Source organism: Eptatretus burgeri, chromosome 17 (assembly GCF_056783735.1).
Source record: "Eptatretus burgeri isolate ZD-2024b chromosome 17, Ebu_testis_v1, whole genome shotgun sequence".
NCBI classification, from domain to species: Eukaryota; Metazoa; Chordata; class Myxini; order Myxiniformes; family Myxinidae; genus Eptatretus; species Eptatretus burgeri.
The window spans coordinates 37,798,964-37,815,855 of NC_140977.1; the positions used below are offsets into that span (position 1 = coordinate 37,798,964).

General features: G+C 45.9%; 1 protein-coding gene across 1 annotated transcript in view; it reads left to right on the forward strand.

Moving 5' to 3' along the window:
• ACSS2 (acyl-CoA synthetase short chain family member 2) overlaps positions 1-16,892 on the forward strand; it is a 41,746-nt gene that overhangs the window by 13,753 nt on the left and 11,101 nt on the right. Inside the window, exons 3-10 of the mRNA XM_085861651.1 lie at positions 5,568-5,659; positions 6,246-6,349; positions 7,503-7,575; positions 7,658-7,733; positions 7,912-8,041; positions 15,114-15,251; positions 16,034-16,204; positions 16,673-16,806. Coding sequence (XP_085717777.1) covers positions 5,568-5,659; positions 6,246-6,349; positions 7,503-7,575; positions 7,658-7,733; positions 7,912-8,041; positions 15,114-15,251; positions 16,034-16,204; positions 16,673-16,806 — 918 coding nt within the window. The remainder of the gene's footprint in view (positions 1-5,567; positions 5,660-6,245; positions 6,350-7,502; positions 7,576-7,657; positions 7,734-7,911; positions 8,042-15,113; positions 15,252-16,033; positions 16,205-16,672; positions 16,807-16,892) is intronic.

A 16,892-nucleotide genomic window follows, 5' to 3' on the forward strand; every position in this document is an offset into this window, starting at 1 on the left:
CGCCAGCATGGTGCATAGCTGGGCTATGTCGGATGCACTCAGCTGAGCCGTTTCGGCAAGGGTTGGGGAAGGGTTTTGGTGGAGAGGGGGGGGGAGGTGTCATACACCGCGGCCGCTGCCGCACCTATTTCGGGCTCTGGGTTCAGTTGGGCGAGTCCGTGTTCCTGCACAATCAACATTTCCTGCTCGGGGATTCCATCCTGGACCATGGATTCTACACATTCTACATCCATTTCTAATAGCCCCGGCTCCCGCTCGCCTTGAGACGCCATCTTGCTTCTCGTGAAGGGTTAATTTAGCTCGCTCGTAATTTGGAGGGAATCGGGGGTCGCTTCTCTCACCCCTGGACCGATTCCCGTGAATTTAATTGGAGACAGGAGAGCCCGTTTTCCTGTTCTCCGATACCAGTGCTGCGAGGAGGGCGATGGATTTGTATCGCACGACCTGACACCAGTGTTGCGGATTCGCGCCCGCCGGCGTGCTGATGGCCACGTAACTCGAATCGCGGCACGTCGCCCACCGGACGGACAATCCAGTCGTGACCCTCTCGGACTAACGCCGGGAACCAGTCACGGGTGGACCTTTCGGTCTCACCGCGATCGAGCCAATCAGCCCCCGCGTGGGATAGGGTTGCTCGCCAAATTCGACCTACCTAAGTACCCACACGGAGGGTAGACCGGGCGATCGCACCTCGCCGTAGGTCGATTTCGGACACGGGCCACTTAAGCGACCCGTTCCGTACTATCGGGATAACCGAGCGGTGTTATCGTCGGCCTCGACGGTTCGATTAATTATCGGGCGTATTCGGCCCACTACCAACCCTTTACGTGAAGCAAGATGAGGATTCAATGAAAGAAATGACGAAGCGAAGCGGGAAACAGTTCAACACAAAGCACATTTATTCGCGATGAACGGAAAGCACACATATTCAATTCCACCAAAAGCACATAGAAAAGAAAAACACAATGCAATTTACACAAAAAGCAAATGCGACAATGCAGATCTAATACCGATTACGCGAGCACACGGCAACACTTATACAATTTTACTTCACAGACGGCGCCGACAACACATACCCAAAACCAAGGAAAAGAACACCCTCAAAGATGAGGCGGGCCTGAGGCCGAGACCGGGTCGGGCCTACCCGTCTGGTGATGAGACGCGGAGCGGCGATGGTGCCTCAACTCCGCGGGCCTCGCGGGCAGTGTCTGGTAGGGGGTGGGAAAGGGGCCCCCTTGGTCGCACTATCTCAGCGCGGGGGGGAAACAGGAGGGGGTTGCTGATGCTCGGGGTAAGGAGGATTTCTACTCTGTCTCGAGTCCCGCGACGAGCGTGTCCACCTCGACCAGGTCGCGCCGTCGGCCTCCCTGGTGTGCAGCTCCCGGCACGACGCGAGCACCCCCTCGTCTGCCCTCGCCGCCTCTCCACAGCTCCGCCCTCTTCGCTCCGACTCCAACGCACACGACGACAACGACGACGACGACGACGACCAACTCCTTCTTGCTTCTTCTTCCCAACTCCACCGCCCGCGAAGTCTTAACTCTCTTCTACTGACGAACGCGGTCGCTTATATAAGCCCCGTGGCTTCGCTCTCTCATCTTTGACCCCCTGCCTTCGACCTTTCACCTCGCTCCCCATTGGCCCGAGAAAAAGTGGGCGTGAATGCTTTTTGATCCATAAATTTGCATATAGCGATCGCCCTCCAACGCCCTGGAGGCGGGGCCAAATCGCCCCTCGCTCACCGATTGGACGGAACAAAAGTGGGCGTGTGTCGTTTTTGATCCGTTTTTGAAGTGGAAAATCCGTGGTTTTGTACACGCTGTTCGGCGCGCGCCCTGCACGAGTCCAACACCGGTACCCACAAGCGGCGCAAGAACGGTGGCGATGCGACGGTTGCGAGGTGTGACGTGAAGCGGCGCCGCGGTGGGTGGTTGATGTTGTGGTTGGTGGTGGTAACAATGGCGGTTGGTCCAAAATAAAGATAGTAAAAGAAAAACGGCTATCCTGAAGAGTCGCAGCACGCATAAATGACATGTATTCCCACTAGACAACGGGTTTGGGCCTAACTACACATATACTTACCGAGATATCTCACCTAAGGGACCTGAATGGTGGTTTGCGAATTTGGTAACCACAACAATATGTATATGTATATGTATATGTATATGTATATGTATATGTATATATATATATATATATATATATATATACATATATATACATACATACATACATACATACACACTAGTGGGGTATGCTTACACATTGTAAGCAATAACGAACTCTGCTTCCTCATTGTCTTGGGTCGCTCACCTGCATTTGATTTCTTTTTTGTTTCATTGATTTAGATTTTCATTTACAGATGTTTTCTGACCGTTCTGTGATTATTATTTTTTTCCTGGGTGTACCGGCTTCGATGTCCGTCGGGACATATAATTGCCATGCTTTCCCATTGTCTCGGGTCACTCACTTGCTTTTTTTTTTCCGTTTTTAAAAATTTATTTATATTTTTATTTATAGATGTTGTCCAACGATTCTGTGAATTGTTCCGGTGTACCGGCTTCGATGTCCATCTGCTTGCAAAATTCAGCCTTCTCTCTCACCCGGAAGGTAGCGATCTCGTGAGTCAGTGAGTGGTTAGAAAGAGCTTTATGTATTAGATATCTATCTTTGTCTATTGCACTGAGAAGGAACCGCCTACATCCGTTTAAAAATTCCTCGCACTTCGGCAACCGCCTGGCTTGGCTTATCAGAAATGTCAAGCAAGTTAAGAGACATGGAAATGCTGAGCTAAAATTAGCTTCGTTGAAGGCTTGTTACATGAGTCATTTTCAATATATGCCAAACATCCTTTTTGAATCGGAAGAAACAAAAAATTGACTTGACGAGATGCACTTGGATAAGAGAAAAACGAATAAATGGAATTGACAGCCGAAGCAACTTTGCCAACGAGGAGGTAAACCTTGTTAACCATCTCTAATAATTATTGAAACAGAAGTTGACACTTTGATTTTCAGTTTTAAAATCTATTCTCGCTCATCAGCATGGATTGTCATGGCGTAATAAAGGGCTGCCGGACAGGAAGGTGCAAAGGTAGCACACTCACCTCTGAGCTGCCTCGTCTGGCTTTGATTGTCGACCCAGCTATAATAAACCTGTCCTCTTAAAGCTTCACAGGCAGGGCGTTCCTTCAGTGTGTGCACCTCAACATTCAGATAGACGTTTGTAGCTGTGGACCTGTCTGCTGGCATTAGTTGTTCTTCATTAAAGCTCCAACTCATGGTAGTCGGCGAGTTATCGCCTGGATCCTGAACTGCTGCGAAGGTAATATTACACTATTCAGCATCACCCTTGCCAGGAGACCGCTTGGGCAACAACCAGTGCTCCGTTTACAGGGTATGGATATGACGGAGACTGAGACTAAAGGGCTCCGTCGTGTCAAGGCCTTGTTACTGGCATTTGAACGGCCTTGATTCAATTTGATCAATACTGCAGGACTTCATTTTATAGCTTCACAAAATCTCTTTGAAACAAAGTCTTCTTTTTCTTTCATATGCAGCTCAAGGCTGTGAGTAGCGTCACTGACTGAAGGCAATGTGCCGCTGATGCAGTGCCCCTGTAGGTTTGCACAGGAATTTGGAATTTGTTCATGGTGCTGGCGATGGCTCGCCTATTCTTCGCCAAGTACTCCACGGGACCTTTAATGTCCATCGATTAATTCCGGCAGATGGGACGCCTAATTTAACGTCCATCCGAAGGACGTCACACGTTGACGGAACACCGTGATGACGGGACGACAGTTGATGGCTGGGTCGGGATTCGAACCCGGGCTGGACAGCTTGGAGGCGAGTGTGCGTACCTTAGGAAATCCTGCCAGCCTGAAATGAAGTCTTTTCGACAAAACGATAGCAAAAGTCAATCGACCAAGAAAATATAATAAATATTTAATTGCAGATATCCTCATCACAAATGAATATTCAATTTATAGGGAGACCTCTTCATTTTCAACCAGGATTCAGACTCGACATAAACTGTGACCACACGTCTGACCCGTCATTCTTTCAAGATGTCAGTGGGTTCTTCCTGCCACTCACTGACAGCTTTCTTCCTGCTGTTCAGCCTCTGCCCTTCTACTTCTCACCCCCATCTTATAAAGCGGCAGAAAGTGACGCGTATTTGTGAATATATTTTCAAGGACTGGCCGCCGCACGTGATTTTGGACAGGTGGAATTTCCTGAATGTTATGATCGCAGCAGTTGTGACAATGTGCCCTTTTTGTTTGTTTATTTATTTTTTGAAACACCGATGCCATTAATAACTCTGCTTTCTGATGTTTCGGAGCAGCATGCCCTGGAATGTGATTCTGCAACTGATTCTTGATGTCATTCGCTTCTTTTTATTCTTTCGTATGCAGCACACATTGCTGGAGGTCGTGTCACTTGCTGGCTTGAGGGCACTGCTGTGCCACTGGTGCGGTGCCCTCCCCACCCCCAGTGTGGGTTTGAGCAGGAATTTGGAATTTGTTCAGGGTGCTCGCGATAACTCGCCCCCCTATCCTACAAACCTGTCATTCACTGTTGCTAAGTAACTGAAGTTGCAATTTTGAGTGGTGTTGTAGTTATTAATGTCCCCCCCCCCAAAGTGTGTGGAATTTAAATGACAGGCAAGATATTTTGTCGAGCCAGGTGTGACACACATGAGGTATTTTTTTTTTTTTTTAAAGCAGGTGTGTCACAGCTCAATTAGTGGCCTGTTAATATGTAGTTTAATGTATGGTTGAGTGTGAGGCTTGCAGGAGTGCTGTTCCATCTGCAAGGCCGTGGATTTAAAAGACAATGCTGTATTTCTTAGGAGTCAACCTTAAGGCACAAAGCACACGGTCTGTTGCTATCTGTCCTGCTCTGTTTTACCCAAACTTTGATCCAGTCGTGTGAAAGCAACTTCATGCCAAGGATTGCACAGGGTGGTGTGCTTTTACCCTCCTATTTGAGTCAAAGCAGGAATTTGGGATTTTCTTTTAGGGTGCTGGCAATAACTCAACTTCTCTTTGTTGAAGACACCGTGGGATCTTTCATCTCCAGCGGCTAATGCGAGCAGACAAGACATCTGGCTCGATGTCCGTTTGCAGGACTGCGCACTTTGTGATGTAACACCCTGCGTGCGAAACGCCAATCCGAATGTCTAAGTGTGGTCGAGAATCAAACACAAACTAGAGAGCTGGAAGGCAAGTGCACCTGCCACCTGTGCACGCACCATCCTATTGGACGAGAAAGTAACAACTTACTAATACCTTAAAATGAATGGGAATCTATTGCCGAACTTGACATAGATCGTAAACATAAGTGAGTAGACCATGCCAAATGCCATCCGACATCATCTGTATTTCCATGCACGGTTGACTCCCGTTAATTTGAACGGGGGCCGACGCGACCCTTCGGCTTAACGGGAATCTGCTTCGCAAAAATTGCTTGCATTGACACGATAATTGTGGGGTCATGGCAGTTGCAACACTGCTGCTGAAATTGTCCTTTCTGAACCTGTTTTCACTGAACTCATTGTCTCTGCAGGGAAGGTAATTGCTTGGGAGACAGCCGGAAGCTCACCTATCAGCAGCTGCTCAACGATACCTGCCGTATGTCCAACGTGCTGACCAATCAAGGTGCGCCTGTTTTCCTAATCATTGCGCATGCGGTTAACTGTGCAATGCTCGTGGCTATCTACATAGTATGTACACCCTGCAATGGCAATGGAACACTTAACAGTTGGGTGCTACATTATGACATCGATTACATTAGATACGAGTAATGCTGCTCAGATTTGCAAGATGATTAGAGCAACAGTCAGATTGTGGACCAGGCCACCTGCTCCGTCTCACCTTGTCAATGCCGATGCAAATTGAATGAAGCTATCCCATCGCTGAAAAGCTTCTCTTTGATATACCGTATGTACCTATTACCGAAGAGAAAAAAAAAAAAAGTCACCATTTCACTTCTCCACTCCTTCCACGTATATCCCATACATTCCTCTGTCCCACTTTCCCTTCCTCTTCTTGCTCCTCCCATTCTTCTTTTCTTTTCCTCCACAACTCCTTCCCCATCCCTCATCTCCCCATCTACCATCTTCATATTCGTTTTCTAATTTGTCATCCCCCCTCCCCCCTCACACTATCTGCACGTCGTCTGCAGTCGGTCTTTAAGAGTGAGGTGAGTCGCGGGTTGTTCAGGTGTGTTTGTGTGGTGCATCAGGAGTTAAGAAGGGAGACCGCGTGGCTGTCTACATGCCCATGATTCCAGAGCTGGTGATAACGCTGTTGGCTTGCTCACGCATCGGAGCCGTCCATTCTGTCGTGGTGAGCGAGGGTGGATGGTCAGCTCTTTAGTTCGATCAATTTTGCTTGAAAGTGGTAGGACATTGAATTCGCTTCAGCGAGTTGACGACTTCTTTCTTATGCAGTGGCATCATTGGCTGAGGGTGCGGCTGTGCCGCTGATGCAACAACGCCCTCTGTAGGTTCGGGTGGGAATTTCGAATTTGTTCAGGGTGCCGGAGATGACTAACCGACTCTTCGCGAAGGACGCCGTGGGAACTTTGACATCGACCAACTAATGCCGGCAGACGGGCGCCCAGTTTAATGTCCATCCGAGGAGCGGCATGCACGTTGATGCCTGTGAAACACCGGGATGATAGTTTATAGCTGGATCGGGATTCAAACCCAGGCTGGACATCTTCGAGGAGAGTGTGCGTACCTCTCGGGCCATCCTGCCAGTTCTTGGCAATTTACAGCGATGAGTTAAATATATAATATGTGGATCATTGGCGTGGGGAGGAGGGTGGGGGTGGATAGGTTGAATGAGGAACACATTCCAATTTCATGGCAGAACGTAATTTTGTCGGTCGATCAGCACTTTTCTTCTTTCGTCCTTCGTCAAAGCTGTAAAAGGAGGGCTAGTGCTCGAAACATCAGTTTCACCTGATTTCCCACCACGGTAAATGTCGTCGTATCAACTTCTGGCAGATAAAATTAATTGTTTATCTGGGAGTCACAACTGCAAACATTGAATGGGGGTCTGGTGTTGGCTTAGCGGTTAGGATGGGCTGCCTTGGGATCCTCGGGTCCTGAGTTCGAGCCCCGTTGGCCACTGAATTGACACCAGGGGGTTGACTCAGCTCGTCATCCTTCGGAGGTTGGCAAAATGAGTACCAGCTTACTGGGAACAGGGGGCATCAGCGGCACAGCCGTGCTCCCAGCAGCAATGCAACCAGCAGCCACGGCTGCTCACGAAATGATAATAATGTTGCCGAAGAGCTGTCCTTTCACAATACCAATTGTAAGCACACTCCGGCAGCATAAACATGTTGAGTTTTTATGCAAAGTTTGTAAATGTTGTAACCTTCGCTAGAAATACATTATAATATTTTATTTAATAAAAGTGATGTTCCAACGCGTTCCTTAAAAAAAAAAAAAATTCTTCCCCCTTTTCATCCTGCACCACTTGCACGCAGTTTGCTGGATTCTCCGCAGATTCACTTGCAGAGAGAATAATGGACGCTCAGTGTTGCCTACTCGTCACAGCTGGTGAGATAATGCAGACCCTTACACACAGTGGTACTCACCCGCTATGGACACCACTGATCGACCGTTCCCTCATCCCGCACAGATGGCTTCTTCCGTGGAGAGAAGATGATAAATCTGAAGCAGATTGCCGATGATGCGCTGGACAGGTGTCGTGAACGGTGGGTGGTGGTATTTGAGTCACAAAAGTATGCAAAAGGGAGGTGAGGGGTGGGGTGGGTAGACAATGGGGGCACACAGGTGCTTGCTTTCATTAGAGGTGGAAGTTTGAAAACGAAGGTGGAAGCTTTGAAAGCACAGGTGTTTTATTAATGATGTAATCTCGTCTTCTTTTTGCAGGGAAAAAGGGAGCAAGGGGTTCAGCGAGCCAAAATGCATTGTTGTTCGACATCTGGGTGTCGCACCAGGCGGGCCTGGGGTACCGAATCGCCCCTACACACCTGCAAAGAGACCTTGTCCTAACCTGCAGGTACAACCACAACGTTTGTACCAGGTAGATTCTTTGATGCCATCTGCAGTCAGGCATGATGACGAGTACAATGCCCCCTGCTGAATAAGAAAGATAGTCATTCGTAGTAACTCTTCTTTGTGGCCATGCCAAGAGATAAAACCTTGTTTACAAGTAGCATACTTCACTGTTGGGGTGGCAGGATGGCCTCGAGGTGTGCAAGCTCACCTCCGAGCTGTCGAGCCCGGGTTCGATTGCCATCACGGCTATAAACCGTCATCCTGGTGTTTCACAGCGCAGGGCAATTCATCAATGTGTGTGCCATCCCTCGGATGGACGTTGAACTCGGTATCCCGTTTGTCAGCATTAGTTGGTGGACGTTAAATAAGCCACGGTGTCCTTCGTGAAAAGTAGGCGAGCTATCATTGGCACCCTCAACATATTACAAATTCCTGCTCTAACCTACCGGAGGCACTGACTGCATCAGTGGCACAGCTGCACCCCCCGGCAAATTATGCGACTGACAGCCATGTGCTTCAAATGAAAGAACAAGAATAAGAAACTCATTGTTTATGATCGTCGATCCGGTTTGTGGGTGTCATGAGGGTGTCATGAGGGTGTCATGCCAGAGCGTGCCGAGTCATGGAACAATCTACGCCGTCAAGGAGATCTAATGTCCGTTTTGCCATTTTGTGTCAGCACCCCGGTCAAACATTAAATGATTGTTTCCTGTTCTGCGGAATTACTTAACCCTCATGTCACGGTCTCTCTGTTCCATCACAATATGGTGAGCAAAGCGAATTTCTGTTGATGACAACTACAAGGATATCAAGAAAGTCCCTCAACACCGAGGTTTACCGCCATCCTTCTGACGGAGTTCCGGAGATAGCAATAACAACGACTTCCATTTTTCATATTAACACGTCAAAGCACAACGTGATGACAAAACATTCAATTCCTTCCTCAGATCCCCAGACCTTGCTGTCCAGGTAGTCACTCCTCACCTAATATATCGGCGAACATCGAAAATGAGAATTTGTTCTTGCAGGACACGCGCGCACGCACACACACGCCTAAAACATCCTCCGATTCCTCGTGAGATTTGATGGAGATGTGATGAGGTTTGAATCGGAACTTTTGAGAAATTTTCCTAAGGGTGATCGGATGTGTCATAAGTGGTTTGCGCACACACACAGGTACTTGTACGTAATTGACGTATCGGAAACTATTGTCATTGCGGAGGATTTATTGTGTTTTATTTTCATTTTTTACCTCTGCCACCGAAGGTGGGTGGAGGTTATTTTCACCCCATCTTCGGTTGTTTGTTTGTTTGTTTGTCTGTCTAAACAGGACATCTCCAAAAGTTGTAGATGGATTTGGACGAAGTTTGGAGGAGAGGTTTAGTGTGCGCCAAGGACAAATTGATTAGATTTTTAGTGAAGATCCGGATCCGACAAATTTTTAAATATTCTTCAAAGTGATTCTTCACTCGTGAGAGATTGTGCCAAAAAACGATATACAGCATGATATCTCAACAAGTTATGGACGAGTTATGACGAAACTTGGTGGATGAGATGGGTCCGTGACAAGAACAAGTTGATTCGATTTTGGTTCAGGTCCGGATCTCGATCCAGCCTATCCGTTGGATACAAAACGTAGACTATTCAGCCTGGCGGGGGTATGCACTGTACCAAGCGTCGTCCGAGTTTGAAATTGCTCGAGCTGGGGTCTTTGGGGTTTTTTGAGATTTTTTTTTTCATCAATCAGATGAGGGTTCTCTCTTTTAGTGCTACCTCCTCCAAAGTTGTTGGCCAGAATAATTTTTGTTTTGTTTATCTCTCTCTATGTCACTCTTTCTGTCTGTCTCTTATCTATTCGAGCTCTGTCCTTTCATTTTTTGCATCGAGTTGAAGGATATGAGTGACTGAAATAGAACGGGGCTTTTAATGGTAGGAAGGCAAACCTGTGGGATGTCCAGCCATCATTCGGTGAGTTTGTCATTGATTTGGAGAGCATCAAATTGCCTTTGACGGTTCAATATCACACCATGCTTGGCAGAGCTATAGACCACACTGGCAAACATGTACTTGATCAATACACCTTAAGATTGGTGCTAATAGCTCTAGCACGGCATAACCAGATGGTGGGAGTGGGGGAGGAGGTGGAAACTGATGGGAAGGGGAGGGGGGAGTGGGGCAGGTTGAAATGTGAAACCAATCTGTGGGTGGATGTGAAATCGATCGAGTTGTTAAGAATGATGATGATCATAAAAATGGTTATAAATGAGAAAAAGAAGAGGTGAGGTGGATGCGGGCATTTGAGCGTTGCACCTAAGCAACCACACCGCAACAATAGCATTTCTCTCTCCATCGGAGGTAGCTTGTGTGTGGATGGGTGATGGTTTTGGGGTTTGTGCACCACGTGCATGATGGGCTAAAAGGCCTCCTGTGTCAAAGTTCCTTGCACTACATATCCTTTTCTATTTTATTGTAAAAAATATTTTTGAAAGTAATGACAAGTTCCAAGTCGTTTTTCAGCCTCAGTGAAACGTCAGGTGTTTTCCGAGCCAATCAGTGACACCCAAAGGCAAGACATGGCTGTAGGAATAGCTGGGAAATTCACTGAAGATCCATTTTCTGCTGCTTCATAGTGCATCAACAAACTAGAACGGCACTCAGTAGAGCGCATACCTCCACCAAGCTCAACAGTTTACATTTTGTATCCTACTGATAGGTCGGATCTGGATCCTGGCCTTAACCAAAAATCGAATCATTTGTTCTTGTCACATAACCAACTCATCCACCAAGTTTTGTCATAACTTTACGAGATATCATGATGTCGTGATATTATGATATATATATATATATATATATATATATATATATATATATATATATATATATATATATATATATATATGTTGCCTGGTGTTGCTTTAATGATTAGGGTGGTGAGCTTGGGATCCCAGGATCCTGAGTTCAAATCCCATTTGGCTATTGAATTAATACCAGGTGGGGTTGACTGCCTGCCATTCTTCCGAGGTCGGCAAAATGAGTGCCAGCTTGCTGGTATCCTGTGTCAGAGTGGCGACCCATCCAGGATTGTGCCCAAGGAGACTGCTTAGGCAGCACCAATGCTCTGCACAGAGTATGGTCTTCATGGATGGATGGATGATATATGTTGTTTTTGGCCCTGTCTCTCAATAGTGAAGTTTCACTTTAAAAATTTGAGTATTCGACCTGGATCCGGATCCGGATCCGGATCCGGAGCTTCATCAAAATATAATCAATTCGTCCTTGGCACACACCCAACCAGTCCACCAAATTTTGTCTGAATCAGTCCACAACGTTTTCAGATGTCCTGTTCACAGACAAACAGACAGGGGTGAAAACATAGCCTCTGTCCACCTTCAGTGGCGGAGGTAATAATTTCACAAATATGTAATTCAATTGAAATGAAATAATAATTTTAAAGGACGTATTAAAAAAAATTCCGGAAGTTTCGCGCCGTTGATACAGCGTTGTTATACACCACTTCATTTAACATGTCCAAGTAGTGGTAAACGGAGGGTTTTGGAAGCGTCAAAAAGGTGATTTGTGTTCTACAATGTTCAAGAATATAATTCAGTCGAAATAAAATAAAGATTTTAAAGGTCGTATTTAAAAAAAAACAAAACAGTTAATTCCGGAAGTTTACCTCCGTTGATGCAGTGTCTTTTACACCACCTTATCTAACGCATTACATTAGTTCTTTGTGCCCGTTTTTTTGTGTCCTTTATAACGTCCTTAAAAACAGTAAGTTTCCTGTTTGGAATGATTTTCAATTTTGTTTGACCGACAGACGGTAAAAATATCATCTCACTCATCTCTGCGCATGTGTGATCGGGGCAAATTCAGAGCCAAAGTACGGTAAAACGGAAGGTTCCTTTCCGATTCGTGTTCAAAATCTCTCGTTCAATTGAAATCGAGTTGTTCCGCGATCATAAAATGACGTTTGTAGACAGACAGACAAAGTGAACCAATTGCTTAACCCGGCTTTTCTCTTCACGTGCGTGGGGTAAGCGTGAGCCAATTGCCTCAACCCATTTTTAGCTCGCCTGTTCGAAGAACAGAGAGCTATAGCGATACCCCCGGCGTGAGCGTGAGCGTGAGCGTGAAAATGTTAAAGTTTTTGGTGCAAGTTCTTTCCTTTCTAATGTTTTTATCTACGACACTATTTTTTACTGATTACAATATACAAATACATATATTGCTTTAAAATTATTTGGATCAGACTTCACTGCAATGCTTTATAAAAAATATTATTAGACTAGTTCACTTCGCGTGGGCAGTGTAACAATAGAATGTTAAGTGAAAAACTTGTTAAAAATCACGTCCGGTAGATCTGAATTTTTGAAAATCGACTTTACTTTCCTTTTAGTGCGTTGTAAACATGTGGAGATCCCTAAAACTGATGTCATCTGGGCAAACCCTTTATTGTATACCCAGCTTGCAAATAGTTGTGGTGGCTTGTTGGTGAGGACAGTGGACTGGTGGCCCACAGGTTGTGGGTTCAAGTCCAGCTGCAGGCAGCAGTGTTAAAGATTTGGATTCTAATCTTCAGGAAGTCGAGTCAGTACCAGAATGGCCATTGAACTATTGGATTGTTGATTTAAAAAAATACCCAGCTGGCTCATTAATGGCCTTCAGGGTAGGATATGGACCCCCACGAGAAGGGACTCGATGGATGCGATACTCGACTTCTTCATTCAGCTTTCAATGTCCATTGGTCTGATACCATAGGACAAATCAAGGGTTCAATGGTTGTCTTCCAAGACTGTTGGTGAGAATTAGAAGAAAACGTCGCTGTATTGCAGGGCACTGCTTCTGCCGCAAAAACGGACTTAAATTTTTTATTTTTTTTATATAACCGGGACACTTAAACATGGAAGATACTTAAACAAGCGGGGCGAACTAGCTCTCAACTACATCAACCTGTTGAAGAACGATATGGGCCAAGAGACAGAGGCACTGCACCGAGCAATGCTCGATCAAGAGGACTGGAAGCTGAGGATCAGTCATCTGAGTTCTACCCAATGAATATATTCTTCTTCTTCTTCGTCAGGGCTGACTTAAGAAGAATGGTGGGACAATCTGCCTTGTCCACTTAATCCGGTCTCACTGTGGACGAGCATCACATGTGGGACGCTGGGTCTCTTCCTTGGTTAGAGAGGTCATTCGGATGATCAGTTTGACGGTCCTACACGTACGATATGACAAATTTCCCCAAAAAAGTGTAAAATGCCACATTTAATCGGGCTTGATCCATCCATCGAGCCCAGTAACTAGACGGCTGAGGACATGCGCACGCACCGGACACTTCAAATTTAGCTTGATGCAAAATAAATAGATCACTTGGCATCCTATTTTTTTTAATGAACCTCCTGACATCCTGGCACCTTCTTCTCCTCACAAGCTCTCGTGGGATATCTTTTCTTGTTCCCTCCGCCTCTAGAGATGGACGAAGGTTATATTTTCAGCCCCGTCTGTCTGTCTGAGCAGGATATCTCAAAAGTTTGTGGACCGTTTCGAATTAAACTTGGTGGAGTTGTTGGCTGTGTGACACGGACGAGTTGATTCGATTTTGATGAAGATTTGGATCTGAATACGAGAACTTTTAAAGTGATTCTTCACCATTGAGAGATGGGGCCCAAAACGATATATAGCATCAAATTTCAAGAAGTTATGGATGAATTCAGCCAAAACGAGGTGGATGAGTTGTTTAGGTGATGAGAACAAGCCAATTCGATTTTGGTTCATGTCCGGATGCAGATCTGGCCTTCTGATGGGATACGAAACATAAACTGTTCAGCTTTGTAGAGGTATGTGCTCTACCGAGTGTTCTAGTTTTGATATGTTGTTCTATGTACATGATTCCAGATTGTATAGCCGGATTCGATGCAGTTGAGTTGGTAAAAGGCAGCTTGTAGAAACTTCTTTCTTCAAGTGTCTGCTCGGAGAATTATTTTTGTTCCTTTACACTGATCTCAGATTCATGGAGGAGCTCCGACCACACATTACTTGTGGGACAAGGACATTGGTAGATGTCAGTGTACTTTTATGTAAATTACCAGGACGACGGACAAGCACGCATCGTATTTGGTGCATTTTGTACGTGGTCCGACGGAGGGACGTTGATTATTCTGATGGTGTCTTTAGGTGTGTGGCATTTGATACAATGGCAGTTGGTATATGGGATGCGATGTCACGATGTGGTAGGTGACGTACGTATGGTGTGATGGGATCTGTATGTGGGACACGTGTGGAGGTATGTGCGATCCCACATACCAGTATGTATGTACGATTTAAAGCTTAGTTGCCTGCACAGTCATGCATTCAGATGGGAATGCTGGCAGACCAACCACTGCTTGTTCATCATGTCAAGGACAAGGGAAGGCTGCTGCCATGACTTCAATCTACTAAAAGGATTACGTGCCCATATTTTTTTATGAGATATGAGCAAACCATTACATGGCCACGGTTTGTGGCTTTGCTCAAATCTAATAATGCAAGCTTTTACCGAAAATTGCATCTGATGGTAGAATCAATGCGTTATTGTTCATGTCTGTCCGACTGCTTTACCGGACCCAATTACTCCCACCTTCTGATGGGGGTCAGCCAGTAACCTTTTTGGCCTGAGGTCTTTCAGGAATTTCAGGTCTGACATTCGACTGAAAGTGGCAGGAATTTGGAATTTGTTCCACTGATAACTCGCCTACTCTTGGATGACACCGTGGGATTTTTAACGTCCACCGAATCTGTACTATCAGACGGGCCATCCGGTTCAACTTCCATCCGACGGATGGCACACACATTGATGCCTCGCCGTGCCTGCGGAATACCAGGGTGATAGTCTGGGTTTGAATCCCCACTCCTATCTTATCATTGCCTATGTATTCAGATGGGAATGTTTCAGAATCACGGATCGTGGTGAAACATCAGCTAAACTATATCCTCCTTCACCACATGTTTAACTTGACAGTGGTTAATATCCGTGTCTATTATCATTTGTCCAACATTGTTGCGCCTCGAGTTGTGATTCGCTGCATCCACAGACTCCGTGGCAGGATGGACAAGACCTATGGTGGCATGAAGTGATGCATAAGGCACACGAAGAAGCACCACCTGTGTGGTGCGACTCCGAGGATCCTCTATTCATCCTTTACACCAGCGGCTCTACGGGCAAGCCTAAGGTAGGTGTCGTTTCATCTTTTTAAGTCTCTACGAATTCATTCTCCTCTTTTCTTGCTTGGACCTCACCATATGAGCCCATAGATAACAAGTCTTATGACCAAGATTGAGTCGCATGATCATATTGAGTCGCACGTACAGTTCAAGTGCATTATCACATCTCGTGTGCCATCACAATCAAAGATGCAGCAACCGTGGAACTTTTTTTTCCATTTGAGCCACAACCTAATGAGCATGAAACGAAACAACACGTGCTTGATTTCTATACAACTAACTATTTAGTTATCTGCACTTGTGTATTTATTTTGTCTCATGGCATGTGTAACGAACAAGCTGTCCGACGGGACGGTGGGGGTAGTGGTACACTCACTCGCCTTAATTGAGCTGTCTAGTCTGGGTTCGATTCCTGACTCCATTATATAATCTGCTGTATTGGTGCATCGCAGAAATGGCATTGCATCACAAGCATCGTCCCTCGGTTGGACGTCAAACTGGGTGTCCCATCTGCCAGCATCTGGTGGTGGACGTTAAATAGCCCATGGTGTCTTTTGTTAAGAGAAGGGCGCTATTTCCGGCATCCCAGAACAAATTACAAATTTTCTCCTCGATTCAGCTACTATCCAGCCTGGTCGTGAAATACTTGGGGCAAAAAACTTCGAGGCCTACCCCCCAAGGTGGGAATAATTGGATCCATTGAAGTAGTAGTAGTAGTCGTAGTGGTATTTGAGGTAGAGATTCGTACAAAAAAGCAATCGATATGGCAATAATTAAAATGTTTCTACAGGGCATGGTGCACACACAAGCGGGATACCTTTTGCATACAGCCGTCTCCCACCGCCTCGTGTTTGACCTGAGACCTTCGGACGTGTACTGGTGCACCGCGGATATTGGCTGGATCACTGGCCATTCGTACCTTGTTTATGGACCTCTCGCTAATGGTGCCACTTGTTTGCTGGTAGGCTTGGGAGTGTGGCTTCAGGGATGTGTATATACCAGTATTATATGATAATATGTGGTGCTTATTGCTAGGGTTAGTGATAATATCACTATATATGAGGCACCGCGAGGACGAGTGATGTAAGGGACACATCGGCCATTTTGGAGTTAATGCCACATAGCACTATTTTAACCCTTACCCTATCATCTGAGCCTATCATCATCATATCATTAAAAAATGTCGCTTCCATCACTCCTCCTCGCGGGGCCTCGTATGAAAAATGGTAACATGTTGGCCATCCCCTACCAGCTTGGTATCAGCAGTGGATGCTGCCAGCATATTATTCAAGTGATGCTCAGCTGGCTGTCATGGCTGCAGTGATTTGAGTGTAAAATATGCCGTGAGGTTTTTTTGAAAAATTGTGTATATATATAAAAATTGTGTTTCTTTTTTAATGCAGCCCCTTCTCCCCCTTCCCTTTTTCAGTTTGAAGGAATTCCTACATACCCGGAAGTGGACCGGTTTTGGCAGATTATCGACAAGTACCAGGTCACACTGTTTTACACCGCCCCGACAGCTATACGCAGCCTCATGAAGCATGGAAATGAACCTGTGCTTCGGTGTGTTTTCCTTCCTTCTCTCGTTTTCCTCCTTCCTTTTCCTGCTCATGTGCTCCATTGAGTCAACATCCTCCAAACAAGAAGTC